The sequence below is a fragment of the Bombina bombina genome, chromosome 5 (genome assembly GCF_027579735.1).
Source record: "Bombina bombina isolate aBomBom1 chromosome 5, aBomBom1.pri, whole genome shotgun sequence".
NCBI classification, from domain to species: Eukaryota; Metazoa; Chordata; class Amphibia; order Anura; family Bombinatoridae; genus Bombina; species Bombina bombina.
The window spans coordinates 719658632-719676507 of record NC_069503.1 but is presented as its reverse complement, the minus strand read 5'-3'; the positions used below and the strand labels follow the sequence as shown (position 1 = coordinate 719676507).

Below are 17876 nucleotides of genomic sequence, written 5' to 3'. Positions count from 1 at the left end.
TTTTTTTTTTTTTTTAAACTGCACTAAGCAGTTTTAAGGGGTTAAAAGTAGCGGGTATGTGGAGTTAGAAAAAAAAACGGCACTGAAAAGTGCCTTTACATTGCAGTTAATGGGGACTGTCTGTTCACTATAAATATATATGCTTATATACATATATATTTATGTTTATATACACATATTAACACACAAATATTTATGTATATATTCATTTGCATATATATGTATATTTGCTGCCCATCGCTGCGCGACTTACCCCCTTCGCTGTACTAGTTCTCATGCTGTGTCCCATTGGAACCTACGGAAGCGCACTCTCATGAGCGCAAAGATTTCGTGCAATGCGATGCAAAGGTCGTGTTCGCATTGAACCTAGCTTGTAATACCAGCGCACATTTGCATGCGTTGGTATTACTAAGTGAAGTACAAATATTTATTTTGCAGAAGCATTTTGCGCTCCACTTATAATCTAGCCCAAATCATGGACACACTAAATCTTGACATTAAATAACAGGCATTGTGTGTGTGTCTAGATTAGTTATTTTAAAGTTTTTTGTTTGTTTTTTAAAGTTCAGTGTTTCACCAAAGAAAATGTGCTCATCAAGCAGGGAGGAGACATGTTCTTTCTGCTTTCTCTCTGATTCGAATTACTTTTAGTTCTTCCAGAGATAGCTGGAATGAGGTTTGCAAGGGAAATACAAGTGTACACACAAGAAAAAATAATCCTGACAATTAAAGGTGTTTGTAAAACATCTTGTAGTAGGATAAGCTCAATTACTTTATTTTATATACCAATAGTATGTGCAGTCTGTTTATCTATGTTGGTACTGTATGTCTATCAATTTTGTTGGTCAGCAGGCCAGATTCTCTGCAGAATGCTGACCTGTGCAATATAATGTATTTGCTGCAGATTCAACCTTACCAGTTTCATCCCAATGTAAAAGGTGACCTGTTTTGCTTTCAATATTAATGTGCCTTTCTGCCTCCTGCTTTCTCTGCTAGTGTTACCTGCTTTACATTTTCTTGGTATATGTGTTAATGGTAAAATAAAATGACACATTGAATAAACACTTTTCAGATGACCAGTATATGACTCATAGTGACTTAGCAACAGTAACTAGTAGCAATTTCGAGTCGTGTGATAGACCTAGTTTTTCAGAAAATTATGACATTGTCTCATTACAGCAATTACAATTAAATGCCGCACACGAACCAGACACCAGAAGTAGAGGCCCTAGCCTTAAGAAGAAGTCACGCTTCTACCCAATACAGAGCAGGGGTAACATTATTGAAACGTTTCATAGCAGGGTGGAACAAGATCTAATTAATTTAAAATCTAAACGATCAGCTTGCAGATCCAATCTATCCTTATCTGAAAGAGAGGCTGTTTCCTCTTTGCAAAATAATGTAAATTTGGTTATAAGGAAATCAGATAAGGGTGGAATGGTAGTTGCTATGGATCGCGAACAGTATGTTGCTGAAGGCCTCAGACAATTACAGAATGAGGATGCTACTTAGTTTTGGGTAGGGATCCTACATTTGAATACAAAAATGAATTAAAACATCTTTTGGATGAAGGGTTGGAACAGGGGTGTATTGATCTTAATACAGCCGATTTCCTTTTTGTGGATAATCCAAAGACTCCCCTGTTCCACCATTTTCTCAAAACACACAAATCTCTAAGTAACATAAAAGGTCGTCCTATCGTAAGTGGAGTTGATTCTCTATTAGGAAACCTTTTGCAATGGCTCGATAATATACTCCAACCGATTGTCATATCACTTCTCTCATATGTGAGAGATACCAAACATATTCTGAATATATTTGAACATGTAAAGTGGACAGATTCTAGTGTTTGGATGACAATCGATGTTGTCTCTTTATATTCGAGTATCCCACACTCTAAGGGAGTAGAGGCTGTGACCTTTTTTCTTGACAATTTTACTGATTATGACTCTTGTTTTAGGAATTATATTTTTAAGGTGCTCACGTTTCTTCTCACACACAATTTTTTCAAGTTTGAGGATCGTTATTATCTCCAAAGATGTGGTACCGCCATGGGGGCAAATTTGCCCCCTCTTATGCCAACTTGTTTTTAGGATGGTGGGAGTTCTACCACAACTTTGGAGATAATAACCCATACAGACACCATATATCTCTGTATCAGAGGTATATAGATGACCTCATTTTCATCTGGACAGGTAGTGAGGATACTATTCCCAGTTTTTTGGAGTATTTACAGTGTAATGATCTCAATCTGAGTTTCACATGTGAGCATAATCCACATATGATTAACTATTTGGATTTGACTCTAATAGGACACCAAAGTGGTAATATCGAGTCTACTGTCTACAGGAAACCCATCTCGGGTAATTCACTACTCCAGGACACTAGTTGCCACCCCAAACATGTCCCCTTCGTGATTGCTAAGGGGGAGTTCACAAGATTAAGGAGGAACTGCACAGATTCTGCGCAGTTCAGGAAAGAATCAGTGGAACTAGAAAATAGACTCCTAAGCAGGAAATACTCTAAGGCTGTCATAAAGAGAGCAAAGTCAGCAGTGACCAAAATAGACAGGAAAGATCTATTAGATTTGAAATCTGCGAAGAGGAATGTTTTTAAAGGTAATACTTTTGTAACTAATCACAGTGTACAATATCAGGAGATATGTACTTTTGTTCGCAAACATTTTTCCCTCCTCTCCGCAGATGACAAACTTATAAATACTGTAAATAATGGTCTAAGATGCTCCTATAGAAGGAGCCCTACTCTAGGTAATATTTTGGCACCTACACTGTTTAAAAGCAAGAAAGAGAATCAGGGTTCTTGGTTACAACATCCTGGCATGTTCAGATGTGGAAAGCGGAGGTGCAAGCCATGCGACTATGTCAAAGTAACTAGAAATTTCAACAGTATCGTTACTAATAGAACTTATGATATTGACACGTGCATGAACTGTACCACTGAATATGCCATTTATCTTATTGAATGCACCCATTGCAAGCTACAATATGTGGGTCTCACGTCTAGGGACCAAAATACGAGGATACGTGAACATCTATCATCCTTTCATCCTTTAAAATAAATAGGGCCAGTACACCTATAGTACAACACTTTGGTACTCTACATAACAATGACTTACATTTCTTCTCATGGTGTGCCATAGAGAAGATAAAAGACCTGCTAGGGGAGGTGATATTAATACTATCCTGGCAAGGAGGGAGGCATATTGGATTTTCACCCTTGATACAAGATTACCAAGAGGTCTATACTCTCGATTTGATATTATCAACCATTGGGAGTAACTCCTTCCTCTTTTGCCTCTAGAGCTGCAACAACTAATCGTCATAATCGATAATAATCGATTATGAAAATAGTTGTCAACGAATCTCATAATCGATTAATCGGTTTGCAATTAGTTGGTCTGTGCACAACACCAGCTGCTTCACTCCAATAAACTCCTGCACATGGTATTCTGTTTTATGGTTATGATCTTAGCCTAAAGGACTTCTACAGACGTCTAATTTTCACTTTTTCAGGACAGTATAAGTTTACAACTACCCCTGGCTTATATGCAACCCAGATATAATAGTCATCATTTGGATTGTTTATATTAAATCTGGTGATTTGGAACTATGCTTTTCATGATATGTGCCAAGCTTGTTATTTACACCTAGCCCCTAGATTGATAGGAGATATTTAAATTGATGTGCACTATTATCTGTTTGCACAATTATTAGCGTATTGCTTGCTATTGCTGATTATATGTACTGTATAAATAAATATGTAAGGCTTTGTCCTGTTATTGATATACAGTCCTTAGCACTTTTTGATTTTGTTTTTATTGTTTTTTTTTATATTTTTAATAAATTGTGATAATATGTACCAGATTCAACCTTTATAAGTATATATTCGTTATTGTTAGAGCGCACTAGATATTTCCCCTAACCTTATAGCTGGTTATTTACCATTGCATATAGATATTCAAGATATTTTTATGTTAGAATGAAGTCATGGGTTACTTTATTGTGAGGCCCCTTGCCAAGGTAGAAAACACTTAGCATTGGTGAAGAGCTAACAAAGATAAAATATCCCACTTTGGTGAAATTGGCAAAACCCTACTTATACACCTCAACAGCCTTTTCTCTGCTGCAGGAAATATAGCTGCAAACAGAGAACCAGACTTAGCCAGAAGCATGTGGACATGTTGAGATGTTTGCATTTCAATGCAAAGTTTCTGAAAGAGTGAATAACAGAATGTTATTAACAGTGATAGTCTAACTCTTTCTAGTTCTACCTCTTTTCAAACAGTTTGTAGTTTTTTGTTTAATTATAAAACTGTGCTCTGCTGCATAAAAATTGAAGAAACAGTTGTGTTAATGTAAAGTTTTAGTCTGAAGTTTATTTTTGTAACACTCATTATGTGGATTTTATTTAAAACTTAGAAAACTATTATTGATTCGGTTTTTATCCGATTAGTCGATTAATCAAAAAAATAATCGGCCGATTAATCGATTATGAAAATAATCGTTAGTTGCAGCCCTATTTGCCTCCTTGCCATGATGATAGTATGACTGAACCTGATAAAGTTAAGATAACCTACTTGGCACTAATATATATATATACATTCTGCCCTAGTCATCTTAGGATACCTATCCTCTTCCCTTTACCTATATCTTAATAGTAAATAGTATTTCTTTCGTGGGGTTCCTATGTATTCAACTATTAAGTGGTTTTCTCTAGATAGGCTTCCTTGCAACTCTGGGTAACACGTAATCATCTATACTTTTATGTAGTTTATTTGTCATTCATTAACCTGTATACCGTGTGCTTATATGTACATATATATATACCTGTATTCTGTTTGTAAACAGGTTTGTAGTGAGATTGTTATGCTATTTTGCTTATTAACTCACGAGTACTAGCCTTCACACGTAGTACACTCATTATTAATTTTAGTGAAGTGTATCATCTAAACAGTTAATTCTTATAATCCTATGGGTTATCTTTTTTATCCTCTTTAGATCTTCTAGTGATTATATATTGCTGCATTGTATAGCGGCTATTGTTAACATCTGTATCTCTGTATTCAATTTTAGTATATCGCTATATGTTAGTTACCCTAACAGGTACGGGTGTGTATAATACATTAGTCTATTAATAATTTGTTTTAACTTATATGTTTTTCTTTAATCTATTTAATTTTTCTCTAGCATAGATAATAATTTCAAGAGCGTTTGTAACAAATATATTATCTTGAGTATAATTGGTTTGGGTCATAAGGGTGTTTGTTGTTCTGTTTTTAACCTATCATATGAGCCGTTAAGGTTTTTAAACAGATGTGTGGGTCTGCACATCAGGCTGTGACTACGGAATTTCTTCCAAAACGCGTATGCCTGTGTGCTGTGCCCACGTCTGACACTTTACCATATTTTGCTGTGTTGCTGTGTTTTATCACGTTTTAATTACAAATAAAGCTTTCCTGGTTTTACCGTTCTAAGATGGATGTTAGGTAAAACGTGCTCATGCACGATTTCCCCATAAGAATCATGGGGAGAGCCGGCTGAAAAAAAACCTGACACCTCAGATTCTAACGCAGCCCCATTGATTCCTATGGGGAAACACTTATTATGTCTACATTTAACACCCTAACATGAACCCTGAGTCTAAACACCCCTAATCTTACACTTATTAACCCCTAATCTGCCGCCCCGACATTGCCGACACCTGCATTATATTATTAACCCCTAATCTGCCGCTCCGGACACTGCCGCCACCTACATTATACTTTTGAACCCCTAATCTGCTGCCCCCAACATCACTGAACCCTACATTATATTTATTAACCCCTAATCTGCCATCCCCGATGTCGCCGCAACCTAACTACATTTATTAACCCCTAATCTGCCGCCCCCAACATCGCCACCACTATAATAAAGTTATTAACCCCTAAATCTAAGTCTAACCCTAACCCCCCTAACTTAAATTTAATTCACTAAATTATTCCTATGTAAAACTAATTACTTACCTATAAAATAAACCCTAAGCTAGCTACAATATAACTAATAGTTACATTGTAGCTATCTTAGGGTTTATTTTTATTTTACAGGCAACTTTGTATTTATTTTAACTAGGTACAATAGTTATTAAATAGTTATTAACTATTTAATAACTTCCTAGTTAAAATAAAGACAAATTTACCTGTAAAATAAAACCTAACCTAAGTTACAATTACACCTAACACTACACTATAATTAAATAAATTAACTAAACTAAATGCAATTGATTACAATTACATTTTTTATCTAAAGTACGAAAAAAACAAACACTAAATTACAGAAAATAATAAAATAATTACAAGATTTTTAAACTAATTACACCTACTCTAATCCCCCTAACAAAATAAAAAAGCCCCCCAAAATAAAAAGAAGCCCTACCCTACACTAAATTACAAATAGCCCTTAAAAGGGCCTTTTGCTGGGCATTGCCCCAAAGTAATCAGCTCTTTTACTTGTAAAAAAAAATAACAAATACCCCCCCTACCATGAGACGTCTTCACCCAACCGGGCCTCCAGACGGGCAGTCGTCCTCCAGACGGGCAGAAGTCTTCATCCAAGCCGGGCAGAAGAGGTCCTTCAGACGGGCAGAAGTCTTCATCCAGACGGCATCTTCTATCTTTATCCATCCAGCACAGAACGGGTCTATCTTCAAGACACCCGACGCGGAGCATCCTCTTCTTTCTTCGTCCGACGACCGAATGAAGGTTCCTTTAAATTACATCATCCAAGATGGCGTCCCTTCAATTCCGATTGGCTGATAGAATTCTATCAGCCAATTGGAATTAAACTAGAAAAAATTGGATTGGAACAGCCAATAGAATGCCAGCTCAATCCTATTGGCTGATTGGATTTTTTCTACGCTAATTCCGATTGGCTGATAGAATTCTATCAGCCAATCGGAATTGAAGGGACGCCATCTTGGATGACGTCATTTAAAGGAACCTTCATTCAGTCGTCGGACGAAGAAAGAAGAGGATGCTCCGCGTCGGATGTCTTGAAGATGGACCCGCGCCGGATGGATGAAGATAGAAGATGCCATCTGGATGAAGACTTCTGCCCGTCTGGAGGACCTCTTCTGCCCGGCTTGGATGAAGACTTCTGCCCGTCTGGAGGACCACTTCTGCCCGGTTGGGTGAAGACGTCTCACGGTAGGGTGATCTTCAAGGGGTTAGTGTTAGGTTTTTTTAAGGGGGGATTGGGTGGGTTTTAGAATAGGGTTGGTTGTGTGTGTGGTGGTGGTTGGTGGGTTTTAATTTTGGGGGGTATTTGTAATTTTTTTTACAGGTAAAAGAGCTGATTACTTTGGGGCAATGCCCCGCAAAAGGCCCTTTTAAGGGCTATTTGTAATTTAGTGTAGGGTAGGGCTTCTTTTTATTTTGGGGGGCTTTTTTTATTTTGTTAGGGGGATTAGAGTAGATGTAATTAGTTTAAAAATCTTGTAATTATTTTATTATTTTCTGTAATTTAGTGTTTGTTTTTTCGTACTTTAGATAAAAAAATGTAATTGTAATTAATTGCATTTAGTTTATTTAATTTATTTAATTATAGTGTAGTGTTAGGTGTAATTGTAACTTAGGTTAGGTTTTATTTTACAGGTAAATTTGTCTTTATTTTAACTAGGTAGTTATTAAATAGTTAATAACTATTTTATAACTATTATACCTAGTTAAAATAAATACAAACTTGTCTGTAAAATAAAAATAAACCCTAAGATTACTACAATGTAATTATTAGTTATATTGTAGCTATATTAGGGTTTATTTTATCGTTAAGTATTTAGTTTTAAATAGGAATAATTGAGCTAATTATATTAATTTTATTTAGATTTATTTAAATTATATTTAAGTTAGGGGGGTTAGGGTTAGACTTAGATTTAGGGGTTAATACATTTAATATAGTGGGGGCGACGTTGGGGTCAGCAGATTAGGGGTTAATAAATGTAGGTAGGTGTCGGCGAAGTTAGGGCTGGCAGATTAGGGGTTAATAAGATTTAACTAGTGTTTGCGATGCAGGAGTGCGGCGGTTTAGGGGTTAATATATTTATTATAGTGGAGGCGATGTGCGGTTTGGCAGATTAGGGGTTAAACATTTTATTTTAGTGTTGTGATGTGGGGGGGGGGCTTCGGTTTAGGGGTTAATAGGTAGTTTATGGGTGTTAGTGTACTTTTTAGCACTTTAGTTAAGCATTTTATGCTACGGCGTTGTAGTGTAAAACTCTTAACTACTGATTTTAAAATGCGGTACCATTCTTGACAGGAGAGGGTCTACCGCTCACTTTTGGTTAGACTCGTAATACCGGCGTTATGCAAGTCCTTTGAAAATATAGGATACGCAATTGACGTAAGTGGATTTGCGGTATTCCCGAGTCTGGCCAAAAAACTGAGCGGTGAGTCTGTCATTTCAAGACCAGCGGGCGTTAAAAAGCAGCGTTGGGACCTCTCAATGCTGCTTTTTAACCCTAGCGCACAACTCATAATCTAGCCGAATGTTTACTAATCAGCTTCTTTGTTCCCCTGTGCTCCAGTTCAGATATCCTGAAAATATGACCTGTTAGGGATTCCTGAGGACAGGTTTGTAAACCCCTGAACTAGAGGAATTTCATACAAAACATAACTATATATATAAAATAAAAATACATGGATTTACTTTATTTTTAGTTGTGTGAATAACTTCATAAAATGTCTCTCTTATCTATCCTTATCTATGTATTTATATACCATTTGCATAGTTTCAAAACAATAATGTCACATACTTTATGACTAGCTATTCTAAATGTGTTTTTTTTTCTTATAAATGATATCACACTTAAAATTATATCATATGTGATATGATGAATGTAGTTCACAATACAGAATACAGACATTATTATTAGATTTATGGACAGCTAAAAAATATTGTTCTTTCCAGACTCACATTCAAGTGACCCTACATCTGTACAACATTTCACAGTTGAAAGCAGCCACCTATTTCTCTTAGACTTCTTGAATTTCTTTAGAAAACCCTTTCAGTACTGATCTAGCTCAATCACAATAGATGTAGATACTATTTTTGTGTGATTATGGCCAAGAATATGATCTTACCAAGTGCTTGGTAGTGTTTTGTTCTGTTTTTACAATAATCCAGACTCCATTATGTATTTTGCAACAATACTGATTCAATTGTGGCTATACAGAACTTGTTATATTAAAATTAAAAGGAAACAAAATCAGCATCTACTAAAACAAAAAATGGGAAATTAACAACATTTATTTATTTATTATCGGTTATTTGTAGAGCGCCAACAGATTCCGCAGCGCTAATTTAAAATTAGTATATATTTTTTAAAAAGTCTAGAGGGTTAGTAGGCTATGCCACTCATTTAAATTAGCCAATCAAGGGTTAGCAATCCACAAATCACAAACTCTAGTCTAATCTGGAGCAAAAAATGATCACAACTGCCTATGGTTTACCGAAGGGTTGAATGCATAGGTAAGGTTGGATTTCATCAAACAACCTGTTCTAAAATAAATGGCCCCTTTCAATAGCCGAATAGTCCTGTAATATATACACACAAATAAGGGGGTCTTAGCACACAGTCACATACAAACACTTTTGTCTGTTTTTTAATGTTACATAAAATTGCTTGCATAACATCCCCAGTGCTTTTATAGTAAAACTGATATCACGGTGAGGGTCACACCATGTGGCCATACCCTACTTAGCCACAAGCTTACAAAGCATCCCAATATCGATTGGGGCTAACACTACAAAAATCTACCTTTGTAGCTGAATAATTTCAGCTTTATATATTTGTAATATAATTTATAACACTATGATGAGCACCTGAGTTTGGGTGCGGTTATTAAACCAGTGGACAATGGTAAGTCTTCCTATTTGTAAACAAAATCATTAGGATTTATATTTATTTAATCTGTATAAAAAAAACCTTAGTGTAGCTTCCAAAAAAATATAAAATAAAAAGCAACCGTCTCCCCAAAATTCTTTGTCATATACAAAATGTAATATTCAGAAACTTTTTTTTTATTTTTTCATAGCTGGTTATGTAAAAAATAAATAAAAAAGATTGATTTATTTGACATCCAATTCCCCCACCCCCCAAAAAAAAGAAACTATAGTAATTTATAGAAACACAAGCAAACAAACAGCCTTTGTTGACATTACATTGATATTCATATACAAAAATACATTCTAAAACATTCCTAAACCCCTTAGATTACAATAAATACTAAAACAATTAAGAATACATTTTCTTACTAAAAGCTAGCTTTAAAAAGTATTCTAGCTGTTTTCAAACACTTATTGCTTTGTAGTATATAGTAACTTATTAAACAGGATTTGTGTGTCTGTGTGTGTGTGAATAATCCCTACACAAATGGCTGTTAGTGTTGCAGAATTTCTCCATTTCTTGAATTTCTTACTAATATGTACCACTCTACAGGAACTGATAATGTGCTGTAAATGCAAAAGAGTAACCCCCTGCACTCAATATAATTGTTTTATAAGGAAACTAGGTGAACATAACAATATAACTCAATAGCTTTTTATACATTAATTAATCCAGCTGATACACTTTTTAACAGGAGACTTGCTTCTAAGGATAAATTACTCATTTTAAACACTCCAAATCACGTGCTGGCTGCTGTTCTGCAAATCTGCATTTAATTTCCTGAGAGCTGGCTGTCATAACCACTTTATTACACACAGTCTATAGTAATAATACACATACTGTGCCATTGCTTTACTAGTTCGTCCCTAGCCACCTTCATTGCACCTCTCTTAACAGGGCAGCTCTCACTTTTATAAAGCACAATATGAGAAACCTATCAGCTATTTCCATTATACCACTGCATTCTCACTACTGCACACAAATTAAATGACTACTGCACACAAAATGAAGTCCTAGTGTTTATTCTATCAGGCTACAAAAAATCAATTGCAGGGATATTGTGGTTTCCCTTTAAAAGCACAACACTCTAACACGAATACTTGCTTGATGCGGATATATACACTCAATCTGAGGTCAGTTCTTCAATCACAGAAGTGCCAATTTAAAGACCCACAACATCCCACTCCTGACCTTCAAGAGCCCAAAGCATTGCCCTCCTTTCAACAGCATTTTCATGTGCAAAGGCAAAACACATTCAGTTCCAATGTTAAAACCACCATGTTAAATGAACTGTCAACTCTCACCTCAAAGCAAACATTTTTCCCCTGGTTGTGCAGTTTCTGCTGATGGCAGGTCACAACAAGGGGATCACATCCAGTAAACAAAGACTGAGGCACCCTCCAAGTACCAAGGGAGGAGAGCAAAGAAGCACCTGCTAAAGCAAACGGATAATACTCCAATATCCACATAACAGATCATACCCATCTGCTGCCATATGCACTGACATACATAGGCGCAGACATGTCTAACAGACACATAGCTAATAGCTGTAACCCCTTGCATACCAGAGTGGTAAGCAAAACATTTCTCTGCAATGTTACACGCTTGTTTAGCTGCAACACTGATAATATGAGGAGCACACATCATTTTCACAGACGTCCAGTAAGTGCCCCATGTACCTGACTCCTTGCTCAGTGTGAAGATCACTCACTCCTAGTAATGAATGCACAAACACAATGCAGATTTTCCCATACATATGGTGCAATTCATATCCCAGCACTCACCCTCTCGGGCTTCCTCCCCTCTACTGCAGTTGCTGCAAATGTGCTTGATCTCCTTGCCTATGTGACAGTGGATGACAAAGGACACGTTGTTGTTTGTGGGTTCTTTCAGCGGTTTCATCCTCACTAAATAAAAAGATTTCTTCTTCTGCTTGTCAGTCCTCCCAGTGCCTGGCAGTGCAGAGCCCTCCCTGCAGCCAAAGGAAGGGAATGAAAACATCCCAGGCTGCCTGCTGCTGATTCTGCTGGTGGAGTGTGTGAAATCCGCCATCCGTCCTCTCTGCTCTTAGCAGTCATCTCACACTCTCACACACACACATTCCCAGGCAGTGCTGCTGGGGGAGGAGAGCTGCCTTATTCTTGGTGACCTCTTGAAACTGCCTCCACCAATCCTGGCACATCCGCTTTGGAAGAGGCTTCTCTGGCATATCTGTCCTGTGGCTGTACCTGTCATGTCAGCATCCCAGACACAGATATAAATCTTGCCATTCCTCTCCTTGCCAGTTTATGATTTTGTTGTCTTGTCTCCATCACTCACATGACCTCGCTCTTGCAAAAGGTATTGATTTCTAGGCTGACTGCTGTGCTGTAGCAGTGATTTTGAGTGTTTAGATTCAGACTACAGACTTGTGCTAAGCATATCTAGATTTATCACATGACAGCTATCTCCTTTAATGTCACAATATTTAAGAGAACTCTATTAACATGAGGTATTTATTTTTAGCAGAACTGGCATGTTTATAACGTGTGTTCTTTTGTAAAGAGTATTTCATATCTGGCTATAACTAGTACAATTACTATCTTAGCTATCTAAATATTAATGCCCTAGTTTCTAAAAAGCAGGTACATTTCTGGTTTCATCTCTTTCTAAATGGAAGTTTGACACTATACTGTATGTAAACACTATACCCCCCACAATTTATTTAAAATGACTGCACCTTACACATGAGCTATTTAACTGTTTATGCTTTGAATTCCTATTCAGAGACAGCTTTAGGACAAAAACACTGGTTTATTGAAGGTGGGGACATACACTAAAAACTGTAATAGCTACATTTAGAAATACCCTCTTTCAGATGTATAAAAACCTAGAGAACTATTTCCATTTCAGAGCAATTTAATATCTAATACTTGGCCAAAGTATTAGATATTAAATTAAACAGGCACAAATAAAATAAAAAAAACATACAAGAGATATATTTGTCTCATCATTAAAAAAGAGAAGTCGTTGGTGCTGTGTATACAAAACATCAAATACACACTGCAGTATTCACATCTATTGGCATTTGTTTGTATGGTTTTACATTACATTAAAAATGTAAAACTAGCACCACCCTGTCCATCTAAGCTGTTTATTTGATTGGATTGAATCACTATTAGTACTATGGTTGCAGGGCAATATCTATTGATTGCTGCTGTGCAGAAATCAGATTAGCTCAGGGCAGCAGTCTTAGATCATTTGACTTTAGTGATGTTATGTGATCTGGTATAACCATATTCAGCTATACTTACCAGTAAATCAATGTTTTCTTGTTCATTGTTACAGGACACAAAGTCTGCACCTGGATTATTACTTAGATATCAATAGTAGGAGGTAGAGGAATATGTTCAAGAGTTCACATGAATCCTCACATTCTTGTTCACATCTATTTGCAAGTTTTACATATGGCAAAATCACAGAGAAGCAGAGAAACAGAAAATCAATAAGGAACATATAGCATAGAGGGTAAAGGTGTTAAGGTGGTAAGGATGAGCTGTCATGTGCTGTCACTCTTAAAGCGAAGATAATAAAGGGACATTATAGTGCAAAAATGGCATGTCATTTTAGCACTAGCAACCTTACAATGCTATGTTTTTAACCCTTGCAAGTGGGTTAAACACATAGTTAAATTACCCCACATTCCACAAAGAACTGCTGTTCCTCATATGCCACTGAGACAATCCGCAGCAGCATTCGCATATGTGAGTTGTGCAGTATTGCTGTAGACTGGCATAACAGCTGGAGGCAGTGCTCTGCAGCTCCCAATCAGTATTTTAACAATGTGTTTAACACAGTTGCTAGTGCTATAATTACATGCTTAAACCAATTAGAGCATGCCATTTTTGCATTATAATGTCTATTTAATTCATCAGTAAAACCGAAGGTGTTCATTCTCCAGTAGGAATAGAGGCAAAGCTTTAGCTGCAGACGAAGCCTGAACAATAAATACTGTGAAAGAAAGGCTTATGATTAGGATACTCCCCTCCCCCAGCAGAAAAAGAGGGAAATTCCAGTATATGAGGTGCTCAACAATCAAACGTGGTTTTGTGCATGATCTGTCAAGATATCTCCATGATTAAAAGTAAAAGTAGCTATTAGAGGGACAGTGAAGGGAAAATAGGGAAGTATAAAACTAAATCCAGCAGAGACCAAAGGGATCTGTGAAGTTTGAACATGTCAGGCTTTGTCCTCTGTGAAAGTCAGGTAATAGGTAGCTATGTGGATGAAGAATGCAAACATTTAAGGAACAAATAATTGGAAGCTGGCATGTATGACAATGTCAGAGTAATAGGTAGAGTGCTCTATACTCATACAGGCCCTCCAACTGCATCATACTGAGGTCTGAGACAAATGCCACATCATATGCAATTCCAAAAATGAGAAAATTGCTAAGCTAAATGTAACCATTGAATCATATACAGTTTGAACCTAATCCTGATCTAGAAAGGTATATAAGGACAGATACCACTTTAAGTGCTTTATGGAATGTGTTGTATTCCTTAGTATATCTTGAAATATGATTAATTGTATCAGGGGTGGAACTACCATTGGTGCAGTATGTGCAGTGGCACCAGGTCCCAAGTGCTGGTGGGGAGGAATAGTAGTCAGTCTATATATAGGTGTGTGCTGAATGTGTACAATCCTAATGCACTGCGGTCAGGTTCAGGTCTATCTATCCTCAAAATCATTATACAGAGCATCATGTTTGTTATTACTACTGCCTACTACTGAGTTACCTTTGAGGAACCCAAAAGGAGTTATGCACCGGGGCTGTATGTTGAGTAGATCTGCTACTGAATTGTATTTTGCATAGTTATTATACACAAAGCTGGTTATATTATGGAAGAAAAACACTTCAAATATATTACTATAGGTAAACGCCTTGCCAAAGAAGCTGAAAACTAATACAGCACAGGGAATACATATCATACAAAGTCTATATATATCACCAAGAACTATGAAAGCCCTTACCATGTCTTGCAATTTATAGGAATTTAAAGAGGAGTAACCTAAAATATGCAATGAAAACACCATACTATATACTCAAAAGGGTATTTTGGGTTGGCTGTAACTGTGCTATAAAACAGCAAACGATTAACATTACCTAGGTATAATGAAGCATTATCTTTGTAATGTGTGATTCTGGCATAGACACACACAGTAGCCATCAAACTATTTATAGCAAACCTGTCCCATGATGACAAACTGATATACTAAAATATTAGAATAGATTGCCTTCAGCCAGCATGTTGTATGCATGCCAGTTTAAGCATAATAAATTAATTACACAAAAGCAGTAACACTGTATACATACAGAACTTGAATAAGCTGCATACTAGTAAGAATGAAACATAAAAGGACTTGATAAATCATATTGGCCAGGGAACCATAGCTCCAAAATTGGATCTGGTTATTCAATATTCTTGTTGGTGTTTAAAAATAAATATGTGTGCCTAATAAATACTAAATGCTTACCAAGAGAGTTATCTTTACATCGTTATTAGTATCACTTATGATATAGCTAGATATCAGTATTGATATGTAATTAACACTGTGACCTATGTCGTATTATATATGCTGCTATCAACATAGCACTGCATTATAGAGGAGACTGACACTGTGACACAAGGGTGCATCTAAGCTTAGTGCTGTTATTGGAAGGGAAGGAACAGATTATGTGATTGATATAGAACCAATTGTTAATGCCATGAAAGTAACTATTTCTATTTCCCAGCTTGCCTGCACAAATAGTCAGTAGTCACTGGTGTTGACTGGTGTTAGTGTGGAATAATGGAGGCTCCAGAAAGAGAATAACATTTTAAACTTCCACCTTGATGGGAAGTATTTATTGGACAAGTCTATGAATATACCAACCCCCCAAGTAGCAAGGAAATAATATGATGAAACAACATTGACTAACCATGATATTTTGTACATGATTGGGGGATATGTTGCAGTTCTTTAATATTTAGTCCCAGAGCCCAGTCACCACCTTTCTTTTCTACCAGCAAACCCATTTTTATTTTATGGTAATAAGTAAGTGACATAAGAGTACATGGGAAGAACTCTGTGATGTCAGAGTCTGTCCTTGATAACCTCATGGTAGCATCATAGGTGTCCTGAACTCATGCAGACACTCATATGTTGTCCTGAGAGGGATATCCAATACCCCTTGAGATACATATCCAATTCTCATGAGTCATAGCAGCATTCCAGAATATGGTGATTATAAAAAAAAGTAAAATATTAGAAAAGAGTGGGAACAGTAAGGGGAGGTGTCAAATTAACAATTTTGGAAAGTTTCTGCCTTCTACCAAATGGATAAAGTAATAACACAGATGATAAGAATTCTTCATGTGCTCTCTCAACAAAACAAGAAATAAACTGTGTATACCATCAGGGTGCACAGTCACTTATACTCCTATATGGAAGTGTATATAAAATATTATTTAGGAGAAACAAGATTACTACTACATGAATTTGCCTATGTATTATTATTTCTTATTATTGTATGTTTGCTCATCATAAAAATGTGTTAGGTGTCAGCACAGAATGACTCCTGGGAAAATGGACATCCCAAGAAATCTATTATTGTCATTTCGATATTAATGTATGCTCAATGAAAGATACAACTATGACATCTTTTGACCTTCATTTCTAATTTTTACATCTGAGGGCTGTGATGTAAGTGGGTGTTATGACACACTGGTTATCAATGACTGGTATACACATAATATAAATATGTAATGGTCAGATTAGGACTCTGTATGATGAACACAGCATTTTCAGACTGATTAGTATGCCAGATTTGGAAGCCAATTTATGGTTTCTGAAACTGTCACCTGCTCCACGATAAGGGTGCAAGTGGCCATATTGTTATTTTTTATTTGGCAATTATGATTTATAATATTAAAGAATGAATAAACAATTTGAATGTATAGTTGTTCTCTTAAAACTTTCTTATGAATCATAATATATTAAACAATATTTTATTTTACTTTAGATATAGAACTCTAGGAAGTTCCACACCACTAAACAAGTGTACAATAAATAGAGAGAATTTTAAATCAACGTAATGGAAAGGGTTAATCCCAGTCTCACTTGCTGCTAATTTAATGTTTTCATCAACCTGAGTATGTGGTTTTGTGCTATATATAGTGATGCCTCTAGAGAACAGACTTAGCTGAGCTCTGACCAATCAGCATTATATTTCCAGTACAGAGTTCCACAAATTCAGAATTTAGAATCAGAATGGGTTAGACTCTGTCCAGTTCATAGCCCGCTTTTATGTACTTTTTTGTTGTTAAATCTATCCTTAAAGGGGCAGTCTAGACAAAATAAAACTTTCATGATTCAGATAGGCATACAACTTTCCAATTTACTTTTATCATCAAATTTGCTCAGTTCTCTTGGAATTCTTTGTTGAAAGCTAACAGAGGTTAGAGGAACAGACGGCACTCCGGATGAAGTAAAATATCTAATCTTTATTCCAGTTTGTTGAAAGCTACACCTAGTTAGGTCATATGCTAGTTTCTAATCCCTTGAACGCCGCTTCTTATATAACTGTATTTTGACAGTTTTTCACAGCTAGACAGCGCTAGTTCATGTGTGTTCACTCTTCATTGGTATTTAGATCCTATTTATCATAATATTGTACTCCTTGCTAAACAATCTACTTTATTAACCACCTTTGCTCACCAACCAATTGTTTTAAACGTCCCTGCTTTTGAGCATATTTTAGCTAGATAATCTGAGTTGATCTGAATCCTTTCATTGAAAATAGTTTTGAACACATTGTGTATATACTGTAGCCATATCCAAATCAAATTAAATCCAGCAAATAAAATAAGTAGATTTTTCTGACATCTGTATAAGTAGGGTGATTATTATTATTT

General features: G+C 36.2%; 1 protein-coding gene across 2 annotated transcripts in view; it reads right to left on the bottom strand.

The window, feature by feature from the left end:
* The window catches only part of PHACTR1 (phosphatase and actin regulator 1), a 723510-nt gene that overhangs the window by 378427 nt on the left and 327207 nt on the right, over nucleotides 1-17876 (bottom strand). Inside the window, exon 1 of one of the 2 annotated variants that reach the window (XM_053714747.1) lies at nucleotides 11724-12018. The exons of the other annotated variant lie outside the window; for it this stretch is intronic. Within the exon in view, the coding sequence (XP_053570722.1) occupies nucleotides 11724-11991 (268 nt within the window). The 5' untranslated portion in view covers nucleotides 11992-12018. Of the gene's footprint in view, nucleotides 1-11723; nucleotides 12019-17876 lie in introns of those variants that run through there. 2 annotated transcript variants of the gene reach the window in all.